Raw genomic sequence first — 26,707 nt, 5'->3', positions numbered from 1 at the left:
GAACAAAACATACAGGCAAAGAACGTCAATGTTCTAATGTCAAATCGCCAGCTAATGCCACGTTTCATTTTACGTTCATCAAATATGAATTTACCTACTTTTATTTGTTAATGTAATTTAAATGATTAAACAATATACTAACTTTAATAATAAAGTGCGATATAGTAATGAAAAAAATAATCATAATTATATTTTACACATATTTGTCCTTTAACTGAGGATATTCTTAAAATATGTGCAATAAAATTTTGCATTGTATAATCACGTTACGTACAACGATATATTTTTTTTATGGCCGCGGAATCCTTGTTTTGACATAGATCTCTATTTAGTTTGTGGTTTTGACGTTCTTTCTTTCGTTCATCTTCTTGTATTGAAGAGGGGATTTTCACGTTGCAAATTGAAACCAAGCGTATTGGTCGCCAAACAGAATATTACAATTAAAAATCAATCTACAGCTGCCAATCTGGAGGTACTACCAGCGACTCGAGAGGACGCTAATATGACGTCCGTGGCCAGGAGACAAGAACAAGATGACTCTGGCGAGTATTCTGATGCTTCTCAGGATGTCGAGCACAGCAACTCGGGAAACGTAAGTTGATCGTCCAAATGTTGTATCACAATAGCTTAAATTAAGATAATGAACTTTCATTTTGTTGCTAAAGTGCTACGTTGATCGGCACTTTCTCCCGCGCGTTCGCGTGTCGGCATGCCCATTTCTTTTCGTGTTATTGAGGTCACGGTTTGGGCACTAGTCACTGAAATGAATCAAATACATTGATACCTTAAATTGTACATCCACGTCATTTGTTAATAGAATCACATCTCATTGATAAATTACGAATTTTAAAATAAGATGCAGTTGCTAAAGGTATCTGAATGCTTACAGGATGGTGGTCAGCACGAGTCTGATTATGACTCGCAGGGGAGTGAGTCTGACCACTCTGAGAGGGATCCGGAGAATCAGGTAATTTATTAATTTTTTAAAATAATTCTTTGAAAGCATGATCATGGTGTATAAATACTTATGAATTCACGCATTTAATTTGCTTTGGATGATGAATGTTTTGTTTTTTTGTCATTTCTAGTCTGACAATATGTTAAAGGTCTCTTCATTAAATAGATCTTATTTGACTTAGTTTTGTCTTCTTTCTCATCTCTGCCTCTTCCGGTTGCGCCCTCCATAGAAGTGTTTCGGGGTCCAGGGTCTGCCTTCTGACTATTCTATCTCCACATAGTCCAGTTTTCACCATCCTCAGATTTTATTCCATTTGCTAGCATATCATCTTTTTTCCATGATTGTCTTGGTCTAGAATATTAACACTTAGTAAAAAGGTTAAATCAAGTGGGTGATAATGTTTGTTTATTTACATTCAAAGCATTCCAAGGTCAGTGAACTTACACATGGGTTCAAGACTGTACAAAGTTATATTAGAATTCACAGTCATTATTGCATGACTATAAAGTGAATCTAGGCCTATAAATCTACATACATAATAGCAGCAATTTTTTATAGCAAAATTTTATGCATTTGTTAGAACATCAATTTTGATTGGGGTATGTGGTATTTCTTGTAGAGAAAATCTTACGTTAAAGGTAGCTATGTTGTCTCTAGGTATCTGTCTGCTCTGCCTACTCCAAAAGACATGAAATGTATCTATATGCAATGTCAGTCAAGGAAAATTTTATTTATGAAGGTCCTCTGGTTTATTTATATTTACAAACTTAAAATGGTTCAGTGTATCACTTTCTACTCTACTATTTTAATTTGTGATTTACAAAATACAGATGATACAGGTATTGGAATTTTCCATTTAACTTACTCAATGTATAATTGAGTTTTCATATTTTGGATGTTTATCTCTATTGAGTATTTATTATAAAACTATGCGGACTATGCGGATAGTTTTATAATAAATAGGTGGCGGCACCAGGGCTTTGGTCTAGTAGGAATTCCATAATATGGTAATAGATATCTTGTTAATCTAGCTGCTACTGTGTGCCCTATTTTATTAAAATCTATCTTACAGATATATATATATGTATTTCTCTAATATATTTCTGTGCCGTGTGGTTCCCGGCACCAGTACAGAAATGGAACCACTCCATCTCTTTCCTATGGATGTCGTAAAAGGCGACTAAGCGTATTTAGGCGATGAGCTTGCAACCTGTCACTATTTGCATCTCAATTCTATCATTGAGCCAAATAGCTGAGTGTGGCCTATCAGTCTTTTCAAGACTGTTTGCTCTGTCTACTCCACTAGGGATATAGACGTGACCATATGTATGTATGTATATATTTCTCTTATTTAGATATTTTGTATGTGTGACCTTGTTTTAAAACTCACCAGCCAAAAATGTTGATACCTACATAAATGGAGTGATTGTTTTTCATGTGACCTTAAAAGTATCTTAATTATTTTTATTGCATATTTTAGTCCAGTATGATAAAATACCTTTTAGATTAGTCAACCATTGGTACAGCTTAATTGTATCTATATGCTCCCTTTAACACAGTTTTAACCATCTTCATAAAAAAGGTGGTTCTCTCAGTTTGACCTGTATGTTTGTTTGTCCACGATTATCTCTCACTGAACCGATCGAGGCGGTTTTTAGGAAAGTGTTTGTTACCAACTTTAAAAAAAAGAGGATATTGATTAGATTCTCTTTTTACGAAAATTTTTGAATATATTTTTTATTTTATTTTTTCTGCAATCTAACAATTAACAGTAGTATTTTTTTCAACCAAGTAGTGGTACAATTACCATTGATTTAGGGTATTATTATAAACAGTACAAATTCAATGGGGGATTCCCATAATGCTGAGTTAACCATGCTTTGGGTTAACACTTGAGGTGTAATTTTAAACCTTAAGACTAACATATAACATACAATATCGAATAGAATGAATGTGAATAACTTCATTGTTATATGTGATTACATTTCATAGTTTCAGTATTTTGAAACAGTACACTACATTGGAGAACTTGTATTGTACAAAATTTATTGAATAAACAATCCGTTACAAAGTACTCATGTGTGTATCCATAATGGGTAGACAGAGCTTCGAATTGAATCTAATTAGCGTATGTGGATTAGGTGGACTTGTTACCTTGTATATTTATTTATCTCTCTCTATTTATGTATCCCTTTATTTTCATTTAATTCAGAGGAGACTGTCCTTTATTTCACTGCCATGATACATCCTACTAATATAAATAATGTGAAAGTTTTCGAGGATGTCAGTATGGATATTTATTACTCTTTCACGCAAAAACTACTGAACCGATTATGATGAAATTTGGTATGTAAAATTGGAAGACCCAGAATGACATATAGGCTACTTTTTGTCCCGGAGTTCCCGCGGGATTGATAGGGTTTCCATGCGGATGACGTCGCGGGCGGCCTCTAGTACATACATATAATCAGGCTGTTATCCCTTATGAATTTAATATTTAATAGTGTTAGTAGACTATTGTAGTTCTATTGTCTTGGACCAAAATCTAATAAGAATAAGTTTTGAAGAAATAAATAAATGAAGTAGACAGAGCCAGCGATCTCGAAGCACATTTAATGTATGGCTTGATAATGTATTGAGATACATAAAATCACGTCTATATCCCTTGCGGTATAGACAGAGCTAACAGTCTTGTAAAGACTGATAGGCCACGTTCAGCTATTTGGCTTTAAGATAGAATTGAGATTCTAATAGTGACGGGTTGCTACCCCATCGCCTAAAAGAAGAATTTCTAGTTTATAAGCCTACCCCTTAGTCGCCTTTTACGACATCCATGGAAGAGTGATGGAGTGGTCTTATTTTTTTTTTCTATTTGGTGCCGGGAACCACACGGCACATGGATTGAGATGGTTGTTGGATAATATTCATAGGAGGATTTTAATTACCTAAGGCTTTTTTATTATTCCAGGAGACCGAACGTCGTGTGGATGACGACGAAGACCGGAGCAACCCACAGTACATACCGAAACGCGGTACTTTCTATGAACATGACGACCGGACTGCGGCCAGGTAAATGTCACTGTCTGAGGATACAAGCAAGTAAATAAATGTATGCCGTGTGGTTTCCGTAACCAATACAAAAAAGAATAGCACCACTCCCATCTCTTTCACACGGATGTCGTAAAAGGCGACTAAGGGATAGGCTTACAAACTTGGGATTCTTTTTTAAGACGATGGCTAGTTAGCAACCTGTCATTATTTGAATCTCAATTCTATCGTTAAGCCAAATAGCTGAATGTGGCCTTTCAGTCTTTTTAAGACTGTTGGCTCTGTCTACCCCGCAATGGATATAGACGTGACCATATGTATGTATGTAAATAAATATATCCTTCTTGGGAATGTCGAGAAGACCTACACGAACATACCTTGATCGAATCGGAGACGTTTTGAGAAAATGTTAGGTTGAGTGAACCTACCCGAAACCCACAAGCTTGCATGAAGAGAGTTATGAATGTGGATGAAGCGAATGTATGAAGGGCTCTTGTTAAAGAAAGATTATTAGCTGGCATAATGCTTTACCTCTTGGCTTTAGATCCAGCTTGGTCCAAGACAACCCTTGTGGCTCGTAAGTCAGGTTTATACACGAAGAGACTCTGACCTCCGCAATTTTTAGGTGAACCTAACCAATATTGGATCGTGGTTAGCTAGCACAAATACTGTTTAGGACGAGTGCATTCTACGTTTTTCATTTGGGCTTCTTCTATTATATTTAGGCGATGCGCTAGCCACTAGCATACATATATACTTACATAAAATCACGCCTTTTTCCCAGAGGGGTAGGCAGAGAATACATCTTTTCAATTGCCACGATCACTCATACTTCTTTCGCTTCATTCACATTTAAAACTCTCATGGGCAAGCAACCTGTTACTATTTGAATTTCAATTATATATTAAAAAAAATATATATATATATAGTATATATAGGCGATATATAGTATCCTATAGTAATGAATAAAAATTTTGAATTTGAAATTGAATCATTATGCCAAACTGTCAGACAGCTGAACGTGGCCTTTCAGTCTTTTTAAGACTGTTGGCTCTGTCTACCCTGCAAGGGATATAGACGTGATTATATGTATGTATGCACTCGTTTAAACAGCTTTCTCTATTACGCTAGTATTTTCCACATGAGCGGGTAGTTTGGTCGTTGGCTGCACAAATTCTTTATATGATAAATAGGTGCATTCACGCAACTTAGTTGTCGTGGTAATTTATGTCAATCACTTATTTAATCGCATTGTGTATGGGTTATTCTTTGTAACATACATACATACATAAATAACGCCTCTTTCCCAGAGGGATGCCGTGTGGTTCCCGGCACGAATAGAAAAAAGAATAGGACCACTCCATCTCTTTCCCATGGATGTCGTAAAAGGCGACTAAGGGGTGGGCTTATAGACTTGGGATTCTTCTTTTAGGCGATGGGCTAGCAACCTGTCACTATTTGAATCTCAATTCCATCTTAAAGCCAAACAGCTGAACGTGGCCTATTAGTCTTTACAAGACTGTTGGCCCTGTCTACCCCGCAAGGGATATAGACGTGATTATATGTATGTATGTTCCCAGAGGGGTAGGCAGAGATCACATCTTTCCACTTCCCACGATCCCTGCATACTTCTTTCTTATGCGTATAATGCGTGAAACGCAGTAAGGTACGGGTTTGAATCCCACCTCGGCAATGTACCAATAACTATATTCGAAGTGATGTACATTAGTTACAATACTAACCGATGCTTTTACTCTCACATTCAGGTATCTGGATGTGTAACCATGATCGATTCGACACGGGTTAGGTTTTTGCAGGGGATAGGTTGCAGAGTTCTGATGGGAGTAGCTTCGTGTAAAAACCTGACTCACTCAATCCAGGATCTATGGTCAAAGGCATACCCCGGGCTCCTCTCCAGAGTGGTGAGGATGCAACCGGGACTAAAGCCAGGAGGTAGAAGAGTTTTTTTTTACACGATTCGACTTCCGTCTGACCTCTGCAGTCTTTAATGCAGAACCTACCCTATATTGGATCATGCTTCACATCCAGTACAGGTTCCACATTATCTAATGTGTCTATCAGTGAATGCCTTGGTACAATTAAACTGAAAAGTGTTAAAATAAAACTGTATTACGAATCCTACTATACTATTATAAAGGCGAAAGTTTGTATGGATGTTTGTTACTATTTCACGCAAAAACTACTGAACCGATTACCATGAAATTTGGTATGTAGGTAGCTGAAGACCCAGAATAACACATAGGCTACTTTTTATCCCAGAGTTCCCGCGGGATTGATAGGGTTTCCATGCGGACGAAGTCGCGGGCGGCCTCTAGTGAAAAATAATGGATTCAATTATCTAATTATTAACTGAATTGGCGCGGTTTCTCTCGGCCTCCGTTATTACCTTGATTGGTCGGCTTCATGAAAATCCTGCATTTCAGTATCTAGATGATTCACTTGATGATGATTGACGTCCGATGAAAATGCTGCAGTGTAGTTTGTTCCGCCGCTTCTTCTACACATGCGCTTTGGAAGCGGTAGTAGTTATACTTAATTAGATTTAAGTGATGTGACGTCAATAAGTGATACCTTGTATCCAATTTTGAAAATAAATCTATTCTATTCTATTCATTTTGGCTTGTTTATTTGTTTTGTCCGTGATTTCGCTCCAGTGGGATATTCATCACCAAGTGGCAGGCTCAGCGGTAGTGAGAAACTGAAAACATACATACAGTCACGTCTTTGTTCGTTACGGGGTAGACAGAGCCTTTAGTCTCAAAAATACTAAAATGCTACCTTTACCTATATAACCTAACGTTAGAACTGAGATTCAAAAAGTAGTTCAAATAGTAAAAACGTGATTATATGTATGTATAGCAAGCAAGATATCTGAAATGATTTAGATGTGCTTTCATGGTCGCGGAGGTCAGGCAGATGTTGCTATGTGTAATTACCTACCTTGCATGTAGAGAGTTACGAATGTGGAGTGGATGAAGCGAAATAAGTATGCAGAGATTGTAGCAAGTGGGAAGATGTAGTCTCTGCCTATCCCTTCGGAGAATAGGCGTGGTTTATGTTTGTATATAATTACCTGACTAACCCACTCCTAGATTGTGGTCACAGGTTGACCTCGAGCCGCTTCTATAACTCTTATCGTGCTAAGGAATGATTGTGAAATAATTGATTTTTTCTCTCCCTGTAGGTAATCTTGGGATAAAGATTTTGATTATTATTGAAACGTTGGCTACTTTTTTTGTTCACAGCGGTGAAGAAACCACTAATACGACATCGGAGACGCCCTCGGAGAAGAAGGAAGGCAGCGAGACGCCCGCCGAGCGCCGCCGCCCTCCGCGCAAGTCTGACGTCATAAACAAGTGGTCGCATGACAAGTACAATGAGAACGAACAGGTAGTAATATACTTCTGAGGTAATAAATGCATTCCAAGTTGTCCTTGTGACGCGTCAAAGTGGTGAAGGATTCTGAGGAGTTTTACTCGATCAAACAAATATAAATATATGTATACGGGACAAATTACACAGATTGAGTTAGCCTCGAAGTAAGTTCGAGACTTGTGTTACGAGATACTAACTTAACGATACTCTTTTATAATAAATGCTTATATAGATAAACATCCAAGGCCCAAGCCAATCAGAAAAAGTTCTTTTCTCATCATGCCCTGGCCGAGATTCCAACCCGGGACCTCCGGTGTTACAGACAAGCGTACAACCGCTGCGCCACAGAGGCCGTCAACCAAGTAATCACGATATCGATCAAATCACATACAAATTCGCGTTTACTTGCTCGAAGCGTTTGATCGAGTAAAACTCGCACTAACCCCTCTAGTGTTTAAGTATAGCGCGCCGGTGGTCAGAACAGAGTTCATAAATTCTGGAAATCATCCATTTTAAGTTCATTCTCGTCCATAACATTAATAACTCTATGCAAAGATAGGAATGGGATTCACGCGGTAAGCTAAATGAAACGATTTTTTTCGATTTACGCTGGCGTACTCTAGTTTAACATAAAAATCTGATGCTGATGATTTTAACTCATTTTGCGATTCTCAGTAACGCCATCTATATAACATTTGCCCAATTATTTAGTAACTTCATTTGGTTTTAGTTTCTCATAGCGCAGTATAGATGTCGCTACGCATCGTAACCGTTGGTAAAACTAAGGTATTTGGTTGCAGATGCCGAAGTCTCGCGATGAGCTGGTAGCTATATACGGCTACGATATTAGGAATGAGGATGCACCGCCCCATGCTAGACGTAATAGGAGATATGGGTAAATTTTGACAAACATTCACTAATTATTGACCGACATCGTCCAACGTACTAACAAAGTTTAACAACAAGCATTCACCAATGTCAGCCAACATTGACCAATTCCGTTCACTAATATTAAAAAAAAAAGCTTTCAAATGGACTTCCTAACATACATAATATTTAACAAACATTGGCCAATTTCTATTCATCTAGGATGGGGTGGGAGGAGAAACATCTCTATTCCAGTTTTTAGGTCTCATCAAGCACATACGAGAAAACCGCATTTAAATTGGAGCATGATGCGAGTAACCACACATACATACAGAAATATCTGTATAGATTAACTCCTATTAAACACATTATATCAACTTATTTGTAATCTATTTTTGCATCTCAAAATGAAGGCAGCGACTTTGGCGGTTAGTTCAAGAAGTTTATAACTATTAGCTTTTTTTAATTTTGCATGATCGTTATTATTTCTCACGCAATTTTTTTTTGCATGTGATACATAACCTTTTCTAATATAATTAATAAATTATGTGGAACACTTTGTATCATTGTAGTTTGACGCAATTTGATGTTTCAATAGTAATTTATGAAAGTAAAACATACACAATCTTTCTTTCTTATTTAAGAATCATAAATGATTATCATTAATTTTAAAAAAGCCTTGTTTTTGGTGCATGCATCCGGTTCTACTCGTACCCGTTTCAAAATACCTGGTATTTATACCTGGTTCTTTAAAGGTATCTGTGGAATCGGATTCTAAAGTAGTGTTACATATAGATTTATCAGTTGAAACCGGACTAAATACCGGATTAGGTGGCTGCTCGTCTGCATGGAACTGGTCTCTTCGGACACCTACTACTACCTATGTGTTGTATGTAGGTATCCCAAGTATGTACCTAAAACAATATGTGTTGGTTAACTTCAGTCAGGTAAGCCTTTTTAAAATACACATTAGGCTCAATTAGATCATAAAAATATTTTAGATTGGGTGAATATTTTAATAGGTTACAACTGGTCTATGCGTCCCTTGGACCAGTGTCAGACGAGCGAGTAGCCTAACCCGAAATACTCTAGGGTTCTCACCGTGTCCCAGAAGTAGGTACCAAAATATTTGAACCAGCACAGGATTTTCATTCCCTACTTTTGCTTATGAAAATGAATGACATGTCTAATTAATTCCAGCACGCGCGATTTTATATTTATCGCGCGGGAAACTATCGCTGTTCCGCTTTTTATTATGACGTGTAACGGGACAGCGATAATTTTTGTGTGTTTTATTGTCAAAATGTCTCAGCCCATACATAATATTCCGATCTTAATCCCTTACGGGGTAGACAGAGCCACCAGTCTCGCATAGACAAAGGGGTTAACTAGCTTTATATGAAGTACTAATTGTGCCCGCGACGTCGTCCGCGTGGAATAGTTATTTTGGGCATCATTGAAGCTCCCAAGGGTGAATAATTTTCTCCGTTTTTTTTTCACATTTTCCACGTTTTCATCGCTCCTAATAGTTACAGCCTGATGTTCTATAGCCTAAAGCCTACCTCGATAAATGGTCTATTCGACGCAAAAATAATTTTTCAATTCGAACCAGTAGTTCTTGAGATTAGCGCGTTCAAACAAACTCATCAGTTTTATAATTTTAGTATAGATGAATGGTACAAACATACATACATATGATCACGTCTATATCCCTTGCGGGCTAGACAGAGCCAACAGTCTTGAAAATACCGAATGGCCACGTTCAGCTATTTAGCTTAATGATAGAATTGAGATTCAAATAGTGACAGGTTGCTAGCCCATCGCCTAAAAGAAGAATCCCATGTTTATAAGCTTATCCCTAAGTCGCCTTTTACGACATCCATGGGAAAGAGATGGAGTGGTCCTATTCTTTTTTTCAATGGCGCCGGGAACCACACGGCAATGCCTATTCTTACAAATATTAGTATAGATCAATGGTATTTGAAATATTTCATGTTTCCAGCCGCGGCCCCAACAAGTACACTCGCACTTGGGAGGACGAGGAGGCATACAGACGCCAGAATGCGCAGGCGCAGCCGAGGAAGCCGCCCAACCCTGAGGATTTCCCTGAACTTGACTCCGCTAATAAATATAGGTACGTATTAGGTGGTTCATTTACTATGTCTTCTACTTACGCTTACTCTTCGCTAATAAATATAGGTATGTAGAGGTTCATTTACTATGTCTTCTGCTTACATATTATACATACATACATAAAATCACGCCTCTTTCCCGGAGGGGTAGGCAGAGACTACCTCTTTCCACTTGCCACGATCTCTGCATACTTCCTTCGCTTCATCCACATTCATAACTCTCTTCATGCTAATATCAATCAGATAATTCATACATACATATGGTCACGTCTATATCACTTGCGGGGTAGACAGAGCCAACAGTCTTGAAAAGACTGAATGGCCACGTTCATTCTCACATACATATTATATAATACATATAATCACGTCTATATCGCTTGCGGGGTAGACATAGTCTGATATGCCACGTTCACCTGTTTGCCTTAATGATATTTATTTATTTCTCTGATCAGCCTGGGTTTTAGATGTTTATCTATATAACTATTTATTATAAAATGTAGTATCGTTGAGTTAGAAGTAACACAAGTTTCGAACTTCGAGGCTAACTCGATCTGTATAATTTCTCCCGTATATATATTTATTTATTATTTATTAATTATTAATTTCCTTTATTTTTGTCGTGTGGTTCCTGGCACTATTAGAAAAAAGAATTGGACCACTCCATCTCTTTCCCATGGATGTCGTAAAAGTCGACTAAGTAATATGCTTATAAATTTAGAATTCTTCTTTTAGGCGACAGGCTAGCAACCTGTCCCTATTTGAATCTCAATTCTATCATTAAGCCGAACAGCTAAACGTGGCCCTTCAGTACTTTTAAAACTGTCGCCTCTGTCTACCCCGCAAGGAATATAGACGTGATTATATGTATTCATTAATTTTCCATATTTCCATGTTTTTTTTCCATTAGCAACAAGAAACGGCCGCCCCGCCCCCGCTCGAAGTCTCAGCCTCCTTCTAACGAATCATCAGAGAACGGTTCCCAGCAGCTGAGGAGAAACGCTTCCATCAAGACTCCTAAAGCTAAAACTGAAAGGCCTAAGCCTAACAACAGGTAAATCTACACTATCTACACTATATATATATATATATATATATATACATATATATCTACACTAATATTATAAAGAGGAAAACTTTGTTTGTTTGTTTGGTTGTAATGAATAGGCTCAAAAACTACTGGACCGATTTTAAAAATTCTTTCACCATTCGAAAGCTACATTATCCACGAGTAACATAGACTATATTTTATTTTGGAAAAAATAGGTTTCCGTAATTTATTTATATATATGTATACTAGCTGTCCCGGCAAACGTTGTTTTGCCATATAAATATTTTTTAAGTAATTTCTAGTTATAAAAGAATGTTAAGGGTGGACAACCCTTATCATTAAGGTGTATGAGAAATGGATGTTGACCGATTCTCAGACCTACTCAATATGCTCACAAAATTTCATGAGAAACGGTCAAGCCGTTTCGGAGGAGTACGGTAATGAACATTGTGACACGAGAATTTTATATATAAGATTTAAAACACCGGTTAAAAATAAACTACGTGTCAAGAGCTTGTAAGTACTTTTAGAAGTTTTAATATATGTATGTTGATATATGTTTCTCTGTAAGTAAAAGCATGATACTTGGTACCTAGAGCCAGATGGTGATGGGAAGCATAAAATGTAGAAGCCGCCTGTCCGAGAGGCGCAACGGAAGCGAGCCCCCGCTGGGTTCCCGCTTCGCTCCAGCTAGCGACCTGTCACTATTTGAATCTCAATTCTATCATTGAGCCAGGCGGCTGAGCATGGCCTTTCAGTCTTTTGATGACCGTTGACTCTGTCTGCCCTGCAAGGGTATATACCCGCATACACGTGGTTATTGTGCCGTGTGGTTCCCGGCACCAACACAAAAAAGAATAGGACCACTCCATCTCTTTCCCATGGATGTCGTAAAATGCGACTAAGGGATAGGCTTACAAACTTGGGATTCTTTTTGGGCGATGGGCTGGCAACGTGTCACTGTTTGAATCTCAATTCTATCATTAAGCCAAATAACTGAACGTGGTAATTCAGTCTTTTCAAGACTCTTGGCTCTGTCTACCCCGCAAGGGATATAGACGTTACCATATGTATGTATGTATGTAGTTATATGGATGTAATGTTTCTCCTTTTTTTTCACCAGGGTCGTCGCTAACAACAACAACAACAACAACAACAGTAAGCCAACAGCGAAACAGCCTACCAAAGAGAAGTTGCCCGCCATAGAGAATTTGACAATTACCGCTACCGTTTTTAATAACAGGTGAGTGCTATGAAAAATTAATTTACATACATACATACATACATATGTATGGTCACGTCTATATCCCTTGCGGGGTAGACAGAGCCAACAGGCTTGAAAAGACTGAATGGCCACGTTCAGCTATTTTGCTTAATGATAGAATTGAGATTCAAGTAGTGACAGGTTGCTAGCCCATCGCCTAAAAGAAGAATCCCAAGTTTGTAAGGGATAGCCCTTAGTCGCCTTTTATGACATCCATAGGAAAGAGATGGAGTGGTTCTATTCTTTTTTGTATTGGTGCCGGGAACCACACGGCACAGGTGAGTGCTATGAAAAATTAATTTACAATCACGTCTATTTATATCACTTATGGGGTTCGTTTAGAAAATATTGATAGGGCTGTTTGGTTTAATGATAGAATTGATAATAAGTACCGTCACTATTTGTATAGTTCCATTATTAAGCCAAACAGCTGAACGTGGCCTTTTGGCAATGTCTACCCCGCAAGGGGAGACGCAAGACGTGACTATATGTATGTATGTATGTATGTTATGAAAAATTTAACTAAGTATTAATTGTACAAGCCCAATCGAAAATATAGTTTCAAAACTTTACTATATCGTTTCCAGAATCATAATCTAATCTGTGATTGTCGTAAGAGATAACTTGAAAATATTATACATACATACATACATAAAATCACGCCTTTTTCCCGGAGGGGTAGGCAGAGACAACCTCCTTCCACTTGCCACGATCTCTGCATACTTCCTTCGCTTCATCCTCATTCATAATTCTCTTCATGCAAGCTCGGCGGTTTCGGGTACTTTTGACCTGACCCTTTACCAGGACGTCCTTAATTTGATCAAGATACCTCCACACTCTCCTTGTATATCCGCTTAGTCAACCTGCTTTCATTCATCCTCTCCCTAATATTATACCTAAGCTACTAATGTTGGCTCTGTCTACTCCTCAAAAAGGTGATAATGTATGTGAGTATGTATAAAAAGGTGGTGTATTATTATAACTGTGTTCTGCTGGTAGTCAAGGTCAAAACCAGCGGAAGGTCAACACTGTGGCCCAGCAGCGGCCCGTGCCCACGGACCAGAGGAAACCGGCGCCCAAACCGCAGGTAAAAGAAAAAAAGTTTAAAAAAATTTATTTATTTCTTCACAAAATACACAAAGAAGTAACATTAAAATATAACATCAATCTTAAGCTAGATATTTCGTGAAGACTGGTGCTTGAAATATTAGCCGTGTGGTTCCCGGCACCAATAAAAAAAGAATAGGACCACTCCATCTCGTTCCCATGGATGTCGTAAAAGGCGACTGAGGGATAGGCTTATAAACTTGTAATTCTACTTTTAGGCGATAGGCTAGCAACCTGTCACTATTTGAATCTCAATTCCATCATAAAGCCAAACAGCTGAACGAGGCCTATCAGTCTTTTCAAGACTGTTGGCTCTGTCTACCCCGCAAGGGATATAGACGTGATTATATGTATGTATGTATGTATGGTGCTTGAAATAGGCTGAAACAGCCCGGAATACTATCATAACTCATTAGCTGTGCCCGCGACTTCGTCCGCGTGGAATAGTTATTTTGGGCATCGTTGAAGCCCTCAATGATTAATAATTTTCCCCCGTTTTTTTTTTTCACTTTTTCCGTTATTTCTTCGCTCCTAATAGTTGCAGCGTGATGTTACTAAACCGGTTAAAAATAAACTACGCGTCAAGAGATTGTAAGCACTTTTACAAGTTTTAATATATGTATGTTGATATATGTTTCTCTGCAAGTAAAAGCGTGATACTTGGTTCTTTATAAAATACTAGCTGTGCCCGCGACTTTGACAGCGTGGAATTGTTATTTTGGGCATCGTTGAAGCCCTCAATGATTTATATTTTTCCCCGTTTTTTTTCACTTTTTCCATTATTTGTTCGCTCCTAATAGTAACAGCGTGATGTTATATAGCCTAAAGCCTTCCTCGATAAAAGGTCTATTCAAAACAAAAATATTATTTCAATTCAATTCGAACCAGTACCAGTGGTTGGCGGCACCAATAGAAAAATGAATGGGACCACTCCCATCTCTTTCCAATGGATGTCGTTAAAGGCGACTAAGTAAGGGGCTTATAAACTTGGGATTTTTCTTTTGACGCTTGTCTGTGACACCGGAGGTCCCGGGTTCGAATTCCGACCAGGGCATGATGAGAAACGAACTTTCTCTGTATGGCCTGGGTTTTGGATATTTATCTATATAAGTGTTTATTATTAAATATACTATCGTTGAGTTAGTATCTCGTAACACAAGTCTCGTAACTTACTCCGAGGCTAACTCAATATGTGTAATTTGTGCCACGGGTAAGAGATGGAGGGGGTCCTATTCTTTTTTATATTGGTGCCGGGAACCACACGGCACTGAGGTTTATTTTGACAATACTGAACCTGCACTATAGTGACTAAACGGTAGAATATATATATATATATATAGTATAAATTTTATTTAATTTTGTTTAGCAAAACCAACCGCCGAGTAACTCCGCCCCGAACAAATCCCCACCACAGACAGCACAGCAAAAGCCTACAGCACAGCAGAATAATCAACCACCTGCTTCAGGTAAACTATTATATACAAGCTGTGCCCGCGACTTTGTACGCGTGGAATAGTTATTTTGGGCATCATTGAAGCCCTCAAGGATGAATAATTTTCCCAGTTTTTTTCACACTAAGCCCTCAAGGATGAATAAATTTTACCCGTTTTTTTTTAACATTTTCCATTATTTCTTTGCTTCTTGTAGTTGCAGCGTGATGTTATATAGCCTTAAAGACTTCCTCGATAAATGGTGTATTCAACGCAAAAAGAATTTTTCAATTCGAACCATTAGTTCCTGAGATTAGCGCGTTCAAACAAACAAACAAACTCTTCAGCTTTATAATATTAAGTATAGATTTTTAACAATAGCATTCTAAAAATTTAATAAAGATATTTAAAATCGTTAATTTCTACATCACCAGGGCCAGAATCCCGCGGTGGCAGCAAACGCTACAGCAGCCTGCGACAACGGCCATTGGCCGAGACGTACTCACCGCAACAACAACAACAGCAACAAACGCAACAACAGCAACAATCGCAACAACTGCCGGCCCCGCAACAACAACAACAACAACAGCCGCAACAACAGCCGATTAGATACAATGGTGAGATATTATATATTTATAATTCCTACTAATATTATAAATTCGAAAGTACTTCTGTCAATAATTCTTCAATATATATATTTAAATTTAATGTAGGCTAATAAGTAATATCGTTTGTGACAGAGTACCCGGCCAATTCACAATCCGGAACGCAGCACCAAGGCAGCCCTGTGCCGCAGATACACCCGCAACAGCTTATACACCAGGTAATTTATAGCTTATGGCTTATTTTTATTGTCGATATCAATTATTATGGATGTCGTTAAAGTATATAATTAAAAGTAGCTGAACGTGGCCGATCAGTCTTTTCAAGACTGTTGGCTCTGTCTACCCTACAAGGGATATAGACGTGACCATAAGTATGTATGTGTATAAGGATAATACTATGTAATCAAATTAAATATATTTTATTTTTTCTCAAATAAAAAGTCAAGTCAATACATAACATAGCTAAGATTATGAGAGACTGAGGTGTCTGAACTAAGCAAATGCTCGTATCTCAGAAAACCAGACTCCCCCCACTAAGTTTTATTCATAATAAACTATTTAAATTGTTTAATGTTTGTCCCTTATAAAGCTTGGATAGGCTCATTAACTTGAGATTCCTCTTGTGCAGGCGATGGGCTAGCAACCTGTCACTATTTGAAACTCAATTTTAACCATTAAGCCATTTAATTTTACAATAAAGTTTTGAATTTGAATTTAAGCCAAACAGTTGAACGTGGCCTTTCAGTCTTTTGATGACTGTTCTCTGTCTACCCCTCTAGCGATATAGGCGTGACTATATATGTATGTATGTTAAAATTACCATGTAAATTTAACATAAAGTAACTTAATTTTAACAACCCAGCAGGTGCACCGCGGCGCGCAGCCGCACGGCCCGTCGCCGCCGCACGCGCTGCCCGCGCACGCGCAGCAGGTACGCCACTCCCGCGCAGCGCGCCAGGGGAATACCACTGTTTCTGATTGGCGTGATTCTTGCATGTTATATATATAACATCATAAAACTACCATCCATCCATATAAGGTTACGGAGGTCAGACGGGAGTCGCTTCGTGTAAAAACCTGAGTCACCCAATCCAGCATCCATGGTCAAAGGCATACCCCGCGCTGCTCTCCAGAGTGGTGAGGATGCAACCGGGACTAAATCCAGTAGGAAGAAAAATGAAATAAAACTCCCCTTGTACATACATACATATCATCACGTCTATATCCCTTGCGGGGTAGACAGAGCCAACAGTCTTGAAAAGACTGATAGGCCACCTTCAGCTATTTGGCTTTAAGATAGAATTGAGATTCAAATAGTGACAGGTTGCTAGCCCATCGCTCAAAAGGAGAATCCCAAGTTTACAACCCCTTATCCTTTAGTCGCCTTTCACGACATCATACATACACATACATAAAATCACGGCTCTTTCCCGGAGGGGTAGGCAGAGACTACCTCTTTCCACTTGCCACGATCTCTGCATACTTCCTTCGCTTCATCCACATTCATAACTCTCCGGCGGTTTCGGGTACTTTTGACCTGACCCTTTACCAGGACGAAAGATGGGAGTGGTCTATTGGTGCTATTCCTTTTTTCTATTCGTGCCGGGAACCACACGGCTATCTTCCATTGTATGTAAAAGAGTATTGTTGTCCCACACAGGTGAGACTAGGAATAATGGAGCAGCAACAACTGGTCTCACATCCACATCACCAGCTGCACAATATGCCGCAGCCGCACACAATGGGTGAGTGTTATTTCATATTAGAGGCCGCCCGCGACTTCGTCCGCGTGGAATTATTCCCGCGGGTACTCCGGGATAAAAAGCCTATATGTTATTCTGGGTCTTCAGCTACCTACATACCAAATTTCATCGTAATCGTCTCAGTAGTTTTTGCGTGAAAGAGTAACAAACATCCATACTGACATCCTGACATACTCACAAACTTTCGCATTTATAATTTAGTAGGACTTATATTATAATATTATAGGACTTACTCAATAATATTAGTATTTGAAACTCAATTCTATCATAGCCAAACAGCTGAACGTGGCCTTTTAGTGTTTTGATTAATGTTGGCTCTGTTAACCCCGCAAGGGATATAGACGTGAATTGTGTTATATTATGTATGTGTATAAACTATCGCTATTTCTAGTAGCTAACTGCTAACTAGCTGCGCCCCGGGACTTCGCTCCCGTGGGAGTTTCATGATAAAAGTGTACCTACCCTATGTGGGTCACATTCTATCTTCGTACTAAATTTCGTAATACTATTTGGTTTCGCGTGAAATGTAATTTGAAATGTAATGTCAAATATAAATAAATTGATGGATTTTGATATTTATTTTTTAGGACAATTACAACCCGCTCAAGGCTACGCCCCACCAGCGATGATGCCGGCGCAATATATGCAGGTAATTTTTAAAAAAGTGCCTTGTAGTTCCCGGCACGAATAAAAAAAAAGAATAGGACCACTCCATCTCGTTCGCATGGATGTCGTAAAAGGCGACTAAGGGATAGGCTTATAAACTTGGCATTCTTCTTTTAGGCGATGGGCTAGCAAACCGTCACTATTTGAATCTCAATTCTATCATTAAGCCAAACAGCTGAACTTGGCCTATCAGTCTTTTCAAGACTGTTGGCTCTGTCTACCCCGTAAGGGATATAGACGTGATTATATGTATGTATGTAAATTTTTCTGTATTACCACTTTTCTAAGTTACACAGATGTGCTTGCGCAGAAGTCATATTTTTTATATAATAGACTAGCTGTGCCCGCGATTCCGTCCGCGTGGAATAGTTATTTTGGGCATCATTCTTCAAGAGAATATCTACAATCTCCGTTTTTTTTTCACATTTTCCATTATTTCTTCGCTCGTAATAGTTGCAGCGTGATTTTATATAGCCTTAAGCCTTCCTCGATAAATGGTCTATTCAGCACAAAAATAATTTTTCAATTCGAACCAGTAGTTCCTGAGATTAGCACGTTCAAACAAACAAACAAACTCTTCAGCTTTATAATATTAGTATAGATTTGAATGCGCTTGACCTCAATCTGCCTTGTGGTAAGCAAGATGAGGCCTAAGGTGGTGCCACGCAAGCAATGAATGAGAGAGAATGTAACCGGATGTCAAAGAATATGTTAAAATCAGATTTTGAAAAAAAAAAAAAAAATTTTTTTTTCTTCTTTCTAAATGTCTCACCGGACAGTGATAAGCATAATATGTTCTTTATAAATACTTTTACCTTTATTTTGTACAGCCGCCATCACAAACTGGAAACAGCGGCGTGATGTGCAGCCCACTGTACCCGCAGCCCACGCCTCCTTACCCGCATCAAGTGTACCCGCATCATAACTATGTAAGTTATAAACATAATATTATACTTTTAATTAAATTATATTATGTCTGTACCTTATAAAAACTTGGATAGGCTTAAAAAATTGAGAATCTTTTAGGCGATGGGTTAGCAAGAACTGTCACTATTCGAATGTCAATTGTATTATTAAGCCAGCTAAACGTGGTCCTATCAGTCTTTTCAAGACTATTAGCTCTGTCTACCCCTATGTATAAATAAATAAAATAAAATCTTTACTGTCTCACCATAATCACAAAAAAGTTTACAAACAAAATCTTACAAAATATGTATACTTAGTATGTATGCATGGATGTACTTTCATGGTTACAACACACACATACATACATATGGTCACGTCTATATCCCTTGCGGGGTAGACAGAGCCAACAGTCTTGAACTGACTGAACGGCCACGTTCAGCTATTTGGCTTAATGATAGAATTGAGATTCAAACAGTGACAGGTTGCTAGCCCACCGCCTAAAAGAAGAATCCCAAGTTTGTAAGCCTATCCCTTAGTCGCCTTTTACGACATCCATGGGAAAGAGATGGAGTGGTCCTATTCTTTTTGTATTGGTGCCAGGAACCACACGGCACATCACACACATGTAATATATATCTAATATATTCTTATGTAATATATTGATTTTTAGGCGACCCAAGCCGGTGGAGTGACATATTACAGTTGCGCGGAACAGGAGCAGCTGCCAAGGGCTCAGCGGCGACCAACCGCCGCCATTCCTATTGTGCGGCCGCACACTGACAGGTAGGATTTTATTTATTTTTCTCTATGGCAACACTATCTTTCACCCGCAGAGGAATTTAGCGCCATCTAACGAATTTAGCGCCACCTAACGAATTTAGCGCTATCTCCCAAAAAAAAGATCGCGCATAAAAAGTAGCGAATTAAACGCAACCTTCGCGCGCGGATTTAGCGCTGTCTATAAAAGATGATAGGTATTTCGCAAATGCCTTTTGTTTTTACCGGGATGAATTACCCTATGTGCTTCTTCAGACTCTTAATTATATATACGCAAATTTCAAAGAGACTGGCCCAGTAGATAACGCGTGAAGAGGTCATAAACAAACATACGAATTCTATTTTGCTTTTATAATATTAGTTGGAGTATGTAAAACGATCTATAATGCAATCTTTTTGTTCCAGGCCGGCGAATTCATCAGAAAAGGACAATATAGATAGGATTGTTGAGAATATGTTCGTGAGGAAGCCATGGCCCGCCACGCACGGCGCTGGTGAGTAATATGTTTTACTTATTATTATACTAATATATATTATATAGTATAGTATAGAGATAGATATATATATATATATATATATATATATATATATATATATTTCGGCTTCTTATTTTCTTACCCTTACCCTCTTAATGCTACCAAACTATTAAAAAATAATACAGTTGTGCCTACATCACTTATGTCACACACCAACTGTCAATTATATATAGATTTATATATGTGGGAGATGTTTTGTTTATTGTTTTTATTTAAATCCTTTTTATTAGCTGACCTCTTACTTATTTTTACGTTGGTAACATTAAGAGATAGAATAGTGAGTCTGTGGTATGATGTAAGACGTTATAAGATGTGTTTTAAAGAAGTCCAATAAAATAAGAAGATTTACGATATAATTCCGCACTGTTTTACTTTCATTCCCACATATATAGGCGATAGAAGGAACCTTACCCTTATTGGTACATTTTTGATCCAGTTGCCTGAACATGAAGGTTTCCTCATGATCTTTTTCCATTAAAAGTGATAAGTTTTCAACACAATCGTACTAAATTCCCTTTTTTCCCTTCTCCCAAGAAGATTTGCTATGGGCTAGGCTGTCCTTACAAGCCTGGATCAAGTCCAGAATGAACTCTTAGAAGACACCAAGTTTTGGCCTAAAGATGGCGCCACGTATAAGTTTGAAGAATTTTTCAGTTCGAGGATAAGGATTTCCGTTTATGTTTAACGTTTAGACTTTTCGTTAGTGATTTTTGTTTTTATTAATTTATATTCTAGTGTTTAGCTCTTTTTGTTTTTGGTAAATAGTTTATGGTACTTTTGTAGTGTATTCATTATAGTTGCGGAGGTCAGACGATAGTCGGTCTGTGTAAGAATCGAAATCAATCATTCATTTGTCAAACATAGTTAAAATATTACAGATAGCCTTGTCAATTAAAAAATAAAAATTGTTCATATAGAGGACCCCGGGTTCTGAAGCAACACGGCTAATAGGGACTATTGAAGAATGTTGCTAAAGCATAAGCAATTTTGCATCTCGCTATTATTTAGTTAAACTAAATGAGAAAAAATATATCACAGGTGCCTTATCAATATTTGTCTCCCTCAAGTTGCACTCAAATGATGGACCCATTATACTGGGGAACACATTCAAATGATGGTGTCGTTGTGTAGTATTGTAATGTTGAAATAATAAAAAAAACAGTAAGACAATCTATGTATTTCAATTTACCACAACATCAAGTTACTAAAGTAGATATAGACTTTATTCATATTTACATTCCTAATTATATGTAGGTAGTTTGTAATTAAAATCTAAATGCACATTCAAAAAAGGAACAATCATTTCCACAGATTCCAAAGAGAAACCACAGACAGAGAACCGCAGTTCCCAAGAGCCACAGAGCAAAGAGTCGTCACAACCGAACAGTTTAACGTCGAGCTCAATTTCCACAGATTCAAAACCCTCCGAGAATAAAGAGGTTGAGGAACCGAAAGAGGTTGAACAAAAAGACGACGAGAGTATCACGACGGATGCCTGACTGGTAAGAATAAGATATTACGAGAAATATCAAGCGAGGTACTATAGTGGGAGGTAATTTTGTTTAAGGGACGGTCACACTTGAGTCATTTTTTTAGTTAAGGCAACATTGTTGTTGTATGTTACACGGAAGTATGAACTAACTGGCAGTCACATTTAGTTTCCAAAATCCATAAAGGAAAAAAGAACTATATTGTTTTTTTTGTTTTTGTGTTCCATAAGCAGGAATTTGAATCATTTAGTCCAATTAGAGATAATTTTTCTTTTCTTAGCTGTGACAGTTGAGTTTGCCAGTTTCGAGTTATAGTCAGTCATCATTTTAGATAAATGGTCGAGTAATAGCTGGGAGTGCTTTACTTCGCCCTTTCTCAGGACTTTTTTGGGACACCACTCTTGTTGACTTGTCTACAAACACTAAATAATCATTAATCCACACTTGTAAATCATTAAAAGTGGATCAGACAGACATACATTTTATAAAAAAAAATTACAGCACAAACAATATGATTTTTTTTTCATTATGAATTTTAATTTAGGAGTTTGACTCACATGTTATAATATTTGTACTTCCGTGAACTGTATTTATATAGTGGAGAATCAAATTATCTGTTGTAAAGTAACAAAAACAAGATGTCGAAATTAAAAACAAATCTATAATCCCATAAGTCATGAATTTCGTTCAATAGTTCATGGTGAATAATCAGACGCAGATGATTTTGTTCTTTTTTTATAATTAAAATATATAAAGTTGTATGTGTTAAGTGACAACGATATAATATAAAAAAATAATATTTTTCGAACAAAATATATGTATAATATTTCTTAAGTTTCCCAAAATAAATATATATTCTCAACTTTACTAAAAAAATGTCTTATAAATTTGATATCTCATTTATTTTAAAGAAACATATTTTATTTAAAAAAAATGAAAGAATAGTTCCTCTAAATCTGAAATAAACTCGTCATTTCCCATACTAATTCCAATATAGAGAGAGAAACGGAATCTAAGAGAAAATTTTTGTGAATGACCTTTCAACCTTCGTCAATAGGTTGGGAGTAGCTCCCGTTATCTTATAGTTCGGATGTGAGCACGTTACCTAAGATGCCATAAAGGCTGACTAATTTATTGAAGTTTAATTAATTAAAAAAAAATAATTTTAAATTCAAGCAGTGCATTTTGGTATGAGGGTAAACTGTCACAAGTATTTAAAAAAGGAATGTTGTTTTAATTTTAGAATAGTATCTAGATATTTCGATGTGTGATCGTCCTGACTTCTAAGTGTTCTAAATTTAAATTTAGGCTGTGTTCTTATCTGTGTAGGCTATAAATCAAATTTTTATCCTTTAACGTATGTATTGATGTTAAACCTTACTACTTCTGTGTTAAGGTTAAATTTTAGATGATCCAACTGTCCTTCAAGATTTTAAAACATAGTTAAAGAATTTTAAATGAAAATATTGTAGAATTTCTTGTGAGAAATCAAAATATTTTTACAGATTTTATACAACACAACCAAAATTTTGTATTTCCTGGCCTAAAACATTAATTGAGATCATAAGTTTTCCGATACATCAACAATTATTCATAGTTTTTTGTATGAAGTGTTAACATATTTTCTGTGGTTTGACCCAAGCTCTAGGCGTAAAGTTCACTTGTGAAAATTACTTGTTGATACATTGGGTCTCCAAAAGTTAAACCTTTTTTGTTATAACCTCAAATCTATAAATATATCACAATACTATGTTGTACCTGTGTGTTCATATTTATTCATTGGTTGTATCATAAGTACAGTTAAGACATAGTTTCAATTTTTTTTTGTATACATAATATACTTCCTGCGAAATTTGAAGATCTCATGTATTTTTTTTTTCAAAAATGGCGTCGTTTTTGTTTAAACAAAAATCATATTACTAAAGGCAAAATTAAAACGAAAATGTTTTTAATATTAATAGATTAAGAATCAAAATTACCAATGTTCTTTTCTTAATATTTGAAAGTTGATGTTTCGTTGTTAAGATACATACATTTTACACAATCCTTCCGGCGTCGGAGACATGAGGAAGCCTGCACATTCAGGCAACTGAATGTGTAATCATGATCCAATGCGTGATAATTTCCTTTGCCAAGGTTGCGGAGGTCAGACGTGAGTCGATTCGTATAATAACCTGACTCACACAATACCAGGATCCTGATCTGAGCTGATGAGGATATAACCTGGACTAACGCCGGGAGGAAGAAGAAGACTTTGACTTTACTATATCATATACATATGTTACCTACACATAATAGCAAATACAATAGAACTTGGGTTCTATGTAAACTCAAAATACTTACATGAATAACGTCAATCGATGTCTCAAGTTAGAAAAGGACAGCTATGTTTTTGTTGTTTTCGATTCATAAGTGTAAATTTTATAATGTAATGAGAGTTTGCGTGTTGGGAATTGTGTTATTTGTCTCTAAGTATCTTAAAGAAAGCATACCGATACAGATTATATTATTTGAAAGAAAAAGAACTTTTTTTTTATTTTAAAATTGTGATACAGAAATCTGAAACTGCGATCATTATGAAATTGTGTTTTCTTTGAGATTGCTAAAATAGAATTATAACTTGACGACATTATGAAAAGGAATCTTATAATATCCAACTAGGTACTTAGATCTTTTTAAATTGTCGGGTCTGTTACCGAAAATCTGTGCGTTGTATTTTTATTTTTAAATTAAAAGTTCCAAATATACTGCATAGATACTTTTATTTTTAGAGAATGGACTTAGATAAATCAATCTTTAGTAATATAGATTATGACATAGTGTCTTTAGAAATAAAAGTATCAAAATAAATTATCTATTCTATTCACGTGTGTTGTATACGAATGCGTATACCGCTTTAATTGTAAATATCAATAAATTAGGAAGAATGAAAGTGTTAACTTATAATTTCCACCTAACTCTAAAATTTGTTAGAAATACATATGCTGCCAATTAGTAGCTGAATTGATCAACCTTTTTTTTATATTTATGCAGGTAACAGTAACGAAAGAATTTTTTTTTTATATTCAAAGTTTATTCCGTATTCGAATATATTTCAAAATTAAACTACTTAATTTTTGAATCGAACGCAATGTGGAAGAGTGTGCATAAAGTTACTGCATAATTTAAAAAAAAATATATAAAAATATGTCGTATATTAATCGTCGCATTTTCTAAGTATTTTTTTTTAAACAAGTGTCTCAATCAGATTTTATCGAGCATCCTAACAATTTGAAATGAGTTAACAGTATCATGATGAGACGCTATATAAATGTTTTTGCCAATTATTAATTAATTCTCAGATTATAAAATTAATATGAACATTGATACTGACTATATCATAAAAGGTTAGGTTTTCGTCTGGCGCGATAATACATCTTTGTTTTTGAATGACGTAATGGATAAAAATCTATAATAGCTTTTCCGACATTATTATTACCGTTTTAAATGAGGTATTTAATATGACATTTTTACCGTAGCGTGAAAAGATCTTATGTAACGTTTTCAAAATCTGATTGTAAAAAACAAATGACGACGATAAATAATTTAAAGCAAGTACGGCTTTGAATAAAAAGAGCACTGTTTTGAAGAATTATTTTCAAAGTATGTATAATTTTACAACTTATATTTGAAAGGACGCTGATTCGACAGCCTTCTGTTTTCTTTGTAAGTGCAAATGGGAACTGCTCTTTTCGTCAAATCCGTGAAAAATTGCTCGTGGTAATCAAGCAACAATTTTTTTTTTCAACTAGTCCTTTTTATAAGTATCGTGGGCCCCAAATTGGAGCTTATTAAAATGAATATGGTTATGAATCACTCAATTATTACTACTGGCAATAAGCAATTGAGTTTAAAGGGTATTTTGTATAAAAAATAGAAGAAAATTAAAAAAAAAATATGCTTTTGTAACTAAGTTGGTTATTTATTAAATAAGTAAATCTCGAAAACTCAGTGTTTGTTTTATTTCTTTTGGCTCTGTCCCCTCGGTAATTTATTTAAAGCTATTGAGCCTCAAAGTTTTAATTGGTGGATTTAATTGCTAATAGCATTCTCTACCAGACAACCTTTAGAAAATTGCAAGATATTTATTATATATCTATTTATTAAGATAAATAATCCGGTGTCAATTTGAGAGTGAGAAAAAATACACAATTGTTTTATTCGAATACTATAGATAAAAAAATATATTTATAATTCACATTAGTAAGAGATGATGAATCATTCCGCCGTTTGCTTTCCGAGTTAGAAAGAATGTAACTTTCGCCTAAATTGGATATCCGTCTTCGGGTAAGGCATTATAGTTTTTATCCCGTTATTATGCATGTACCTACCTGAGCTTTGTTAGTCAAAGCTTAGGTACTTAGGTAGGTTTGGGTTCCAGTTTATTAACTGGATAAGAATATCAATTCCATAATTAATAAAGATATGGGAAGATTAAATAAAAAAATAAATTCATATCAAATATTTTTTTTACATATAGGTATGTATAATCCAAACTTAACAAAATTATTTACACCTATACTATAATAGTATACCTGCTTAACTTAACAATATCGTATAAAATACATGCCTATGTATCTCGGGCAATACATTTCAAAGTACCGGCCCAAATTAGCAACAGAGTAGTAACCTACTGTGAATGTTGAAATGGAAAATGGTAACTAGTAACATACCA

General features: G+C 36.4%; 1 protein-coding gene across 3 annotated transcripts; it reads left to right on the top strand.

Annotated features, from left to right (window-relative positions):
- The first annotated feature begins 311 nt into the window (after positions 1–311).
- Positions 312–25,980, top strand: LOC106135915 (uncharacterized). 3 transcript variants are annotated; one of them, XM_060951289.1, is made up of 20 exons: positions 312–592; positions 890–967; positions 3,927–4,027; positions 7,273–7,417; positions 8,203–8,297; positions 10,272–10,403; positions 11,309–11,452; positions 12,573–12,692; positions 13,713–13,800; positions 15,187–15,286; positions 15,685–15,772; positions 15,824–15,867; positions 15,991–16,073; positions 16,718–16,786; positions 17,516–17,600; positions 18,206–18,267; positions 19,115–19,213; positions 19,861–19,973; positions 20,373–20,461; positions 21,815–25,980. In XM_060951289.1, exons 1-20 carry the CDS (start codon positions 503–505, stop codon positions 22,000–22,002), a joined length of 2,013 nt encoding a protein of 670 aa, XP_060807272.1. In that variant the 5' UTR covers positions 312–502; the 3' UTR covers positions 22,003–25,980. The 3 variants fall into 3 exon arrangements, with proteins under 3 accessions (XP_060807272.1, XP_060807271.1, XP_060807270.1); XM_060951288.1 differs by having other exon boundaries at positions 15,685–15,867; positions 16,721–16,786; XM_060951287.1 differs by having other exon boundaries at positions 15,685–15,867.
- Positions 25,981–26,707: the final 727 nt, after the last annotated feature.

This window comes from Amyelois transitella, chromosome 24 (genome assembly GCF_032362555.1).
Source record: "Amyelois transitella isolate CPQ chromosome 24, ilAmyTran1.1, whole genome shotgun sequence".
NCBI lineage: Eukaryota > Metazoa > Arthropoda > Insecta > Lepidoptera > Pyralidae > Amyelois > Amyelois transitella.
Note: the sequence above shows the minus strand (reverse complement) of the source record. Positions and strands in the feature narration are given on the sequence as shown.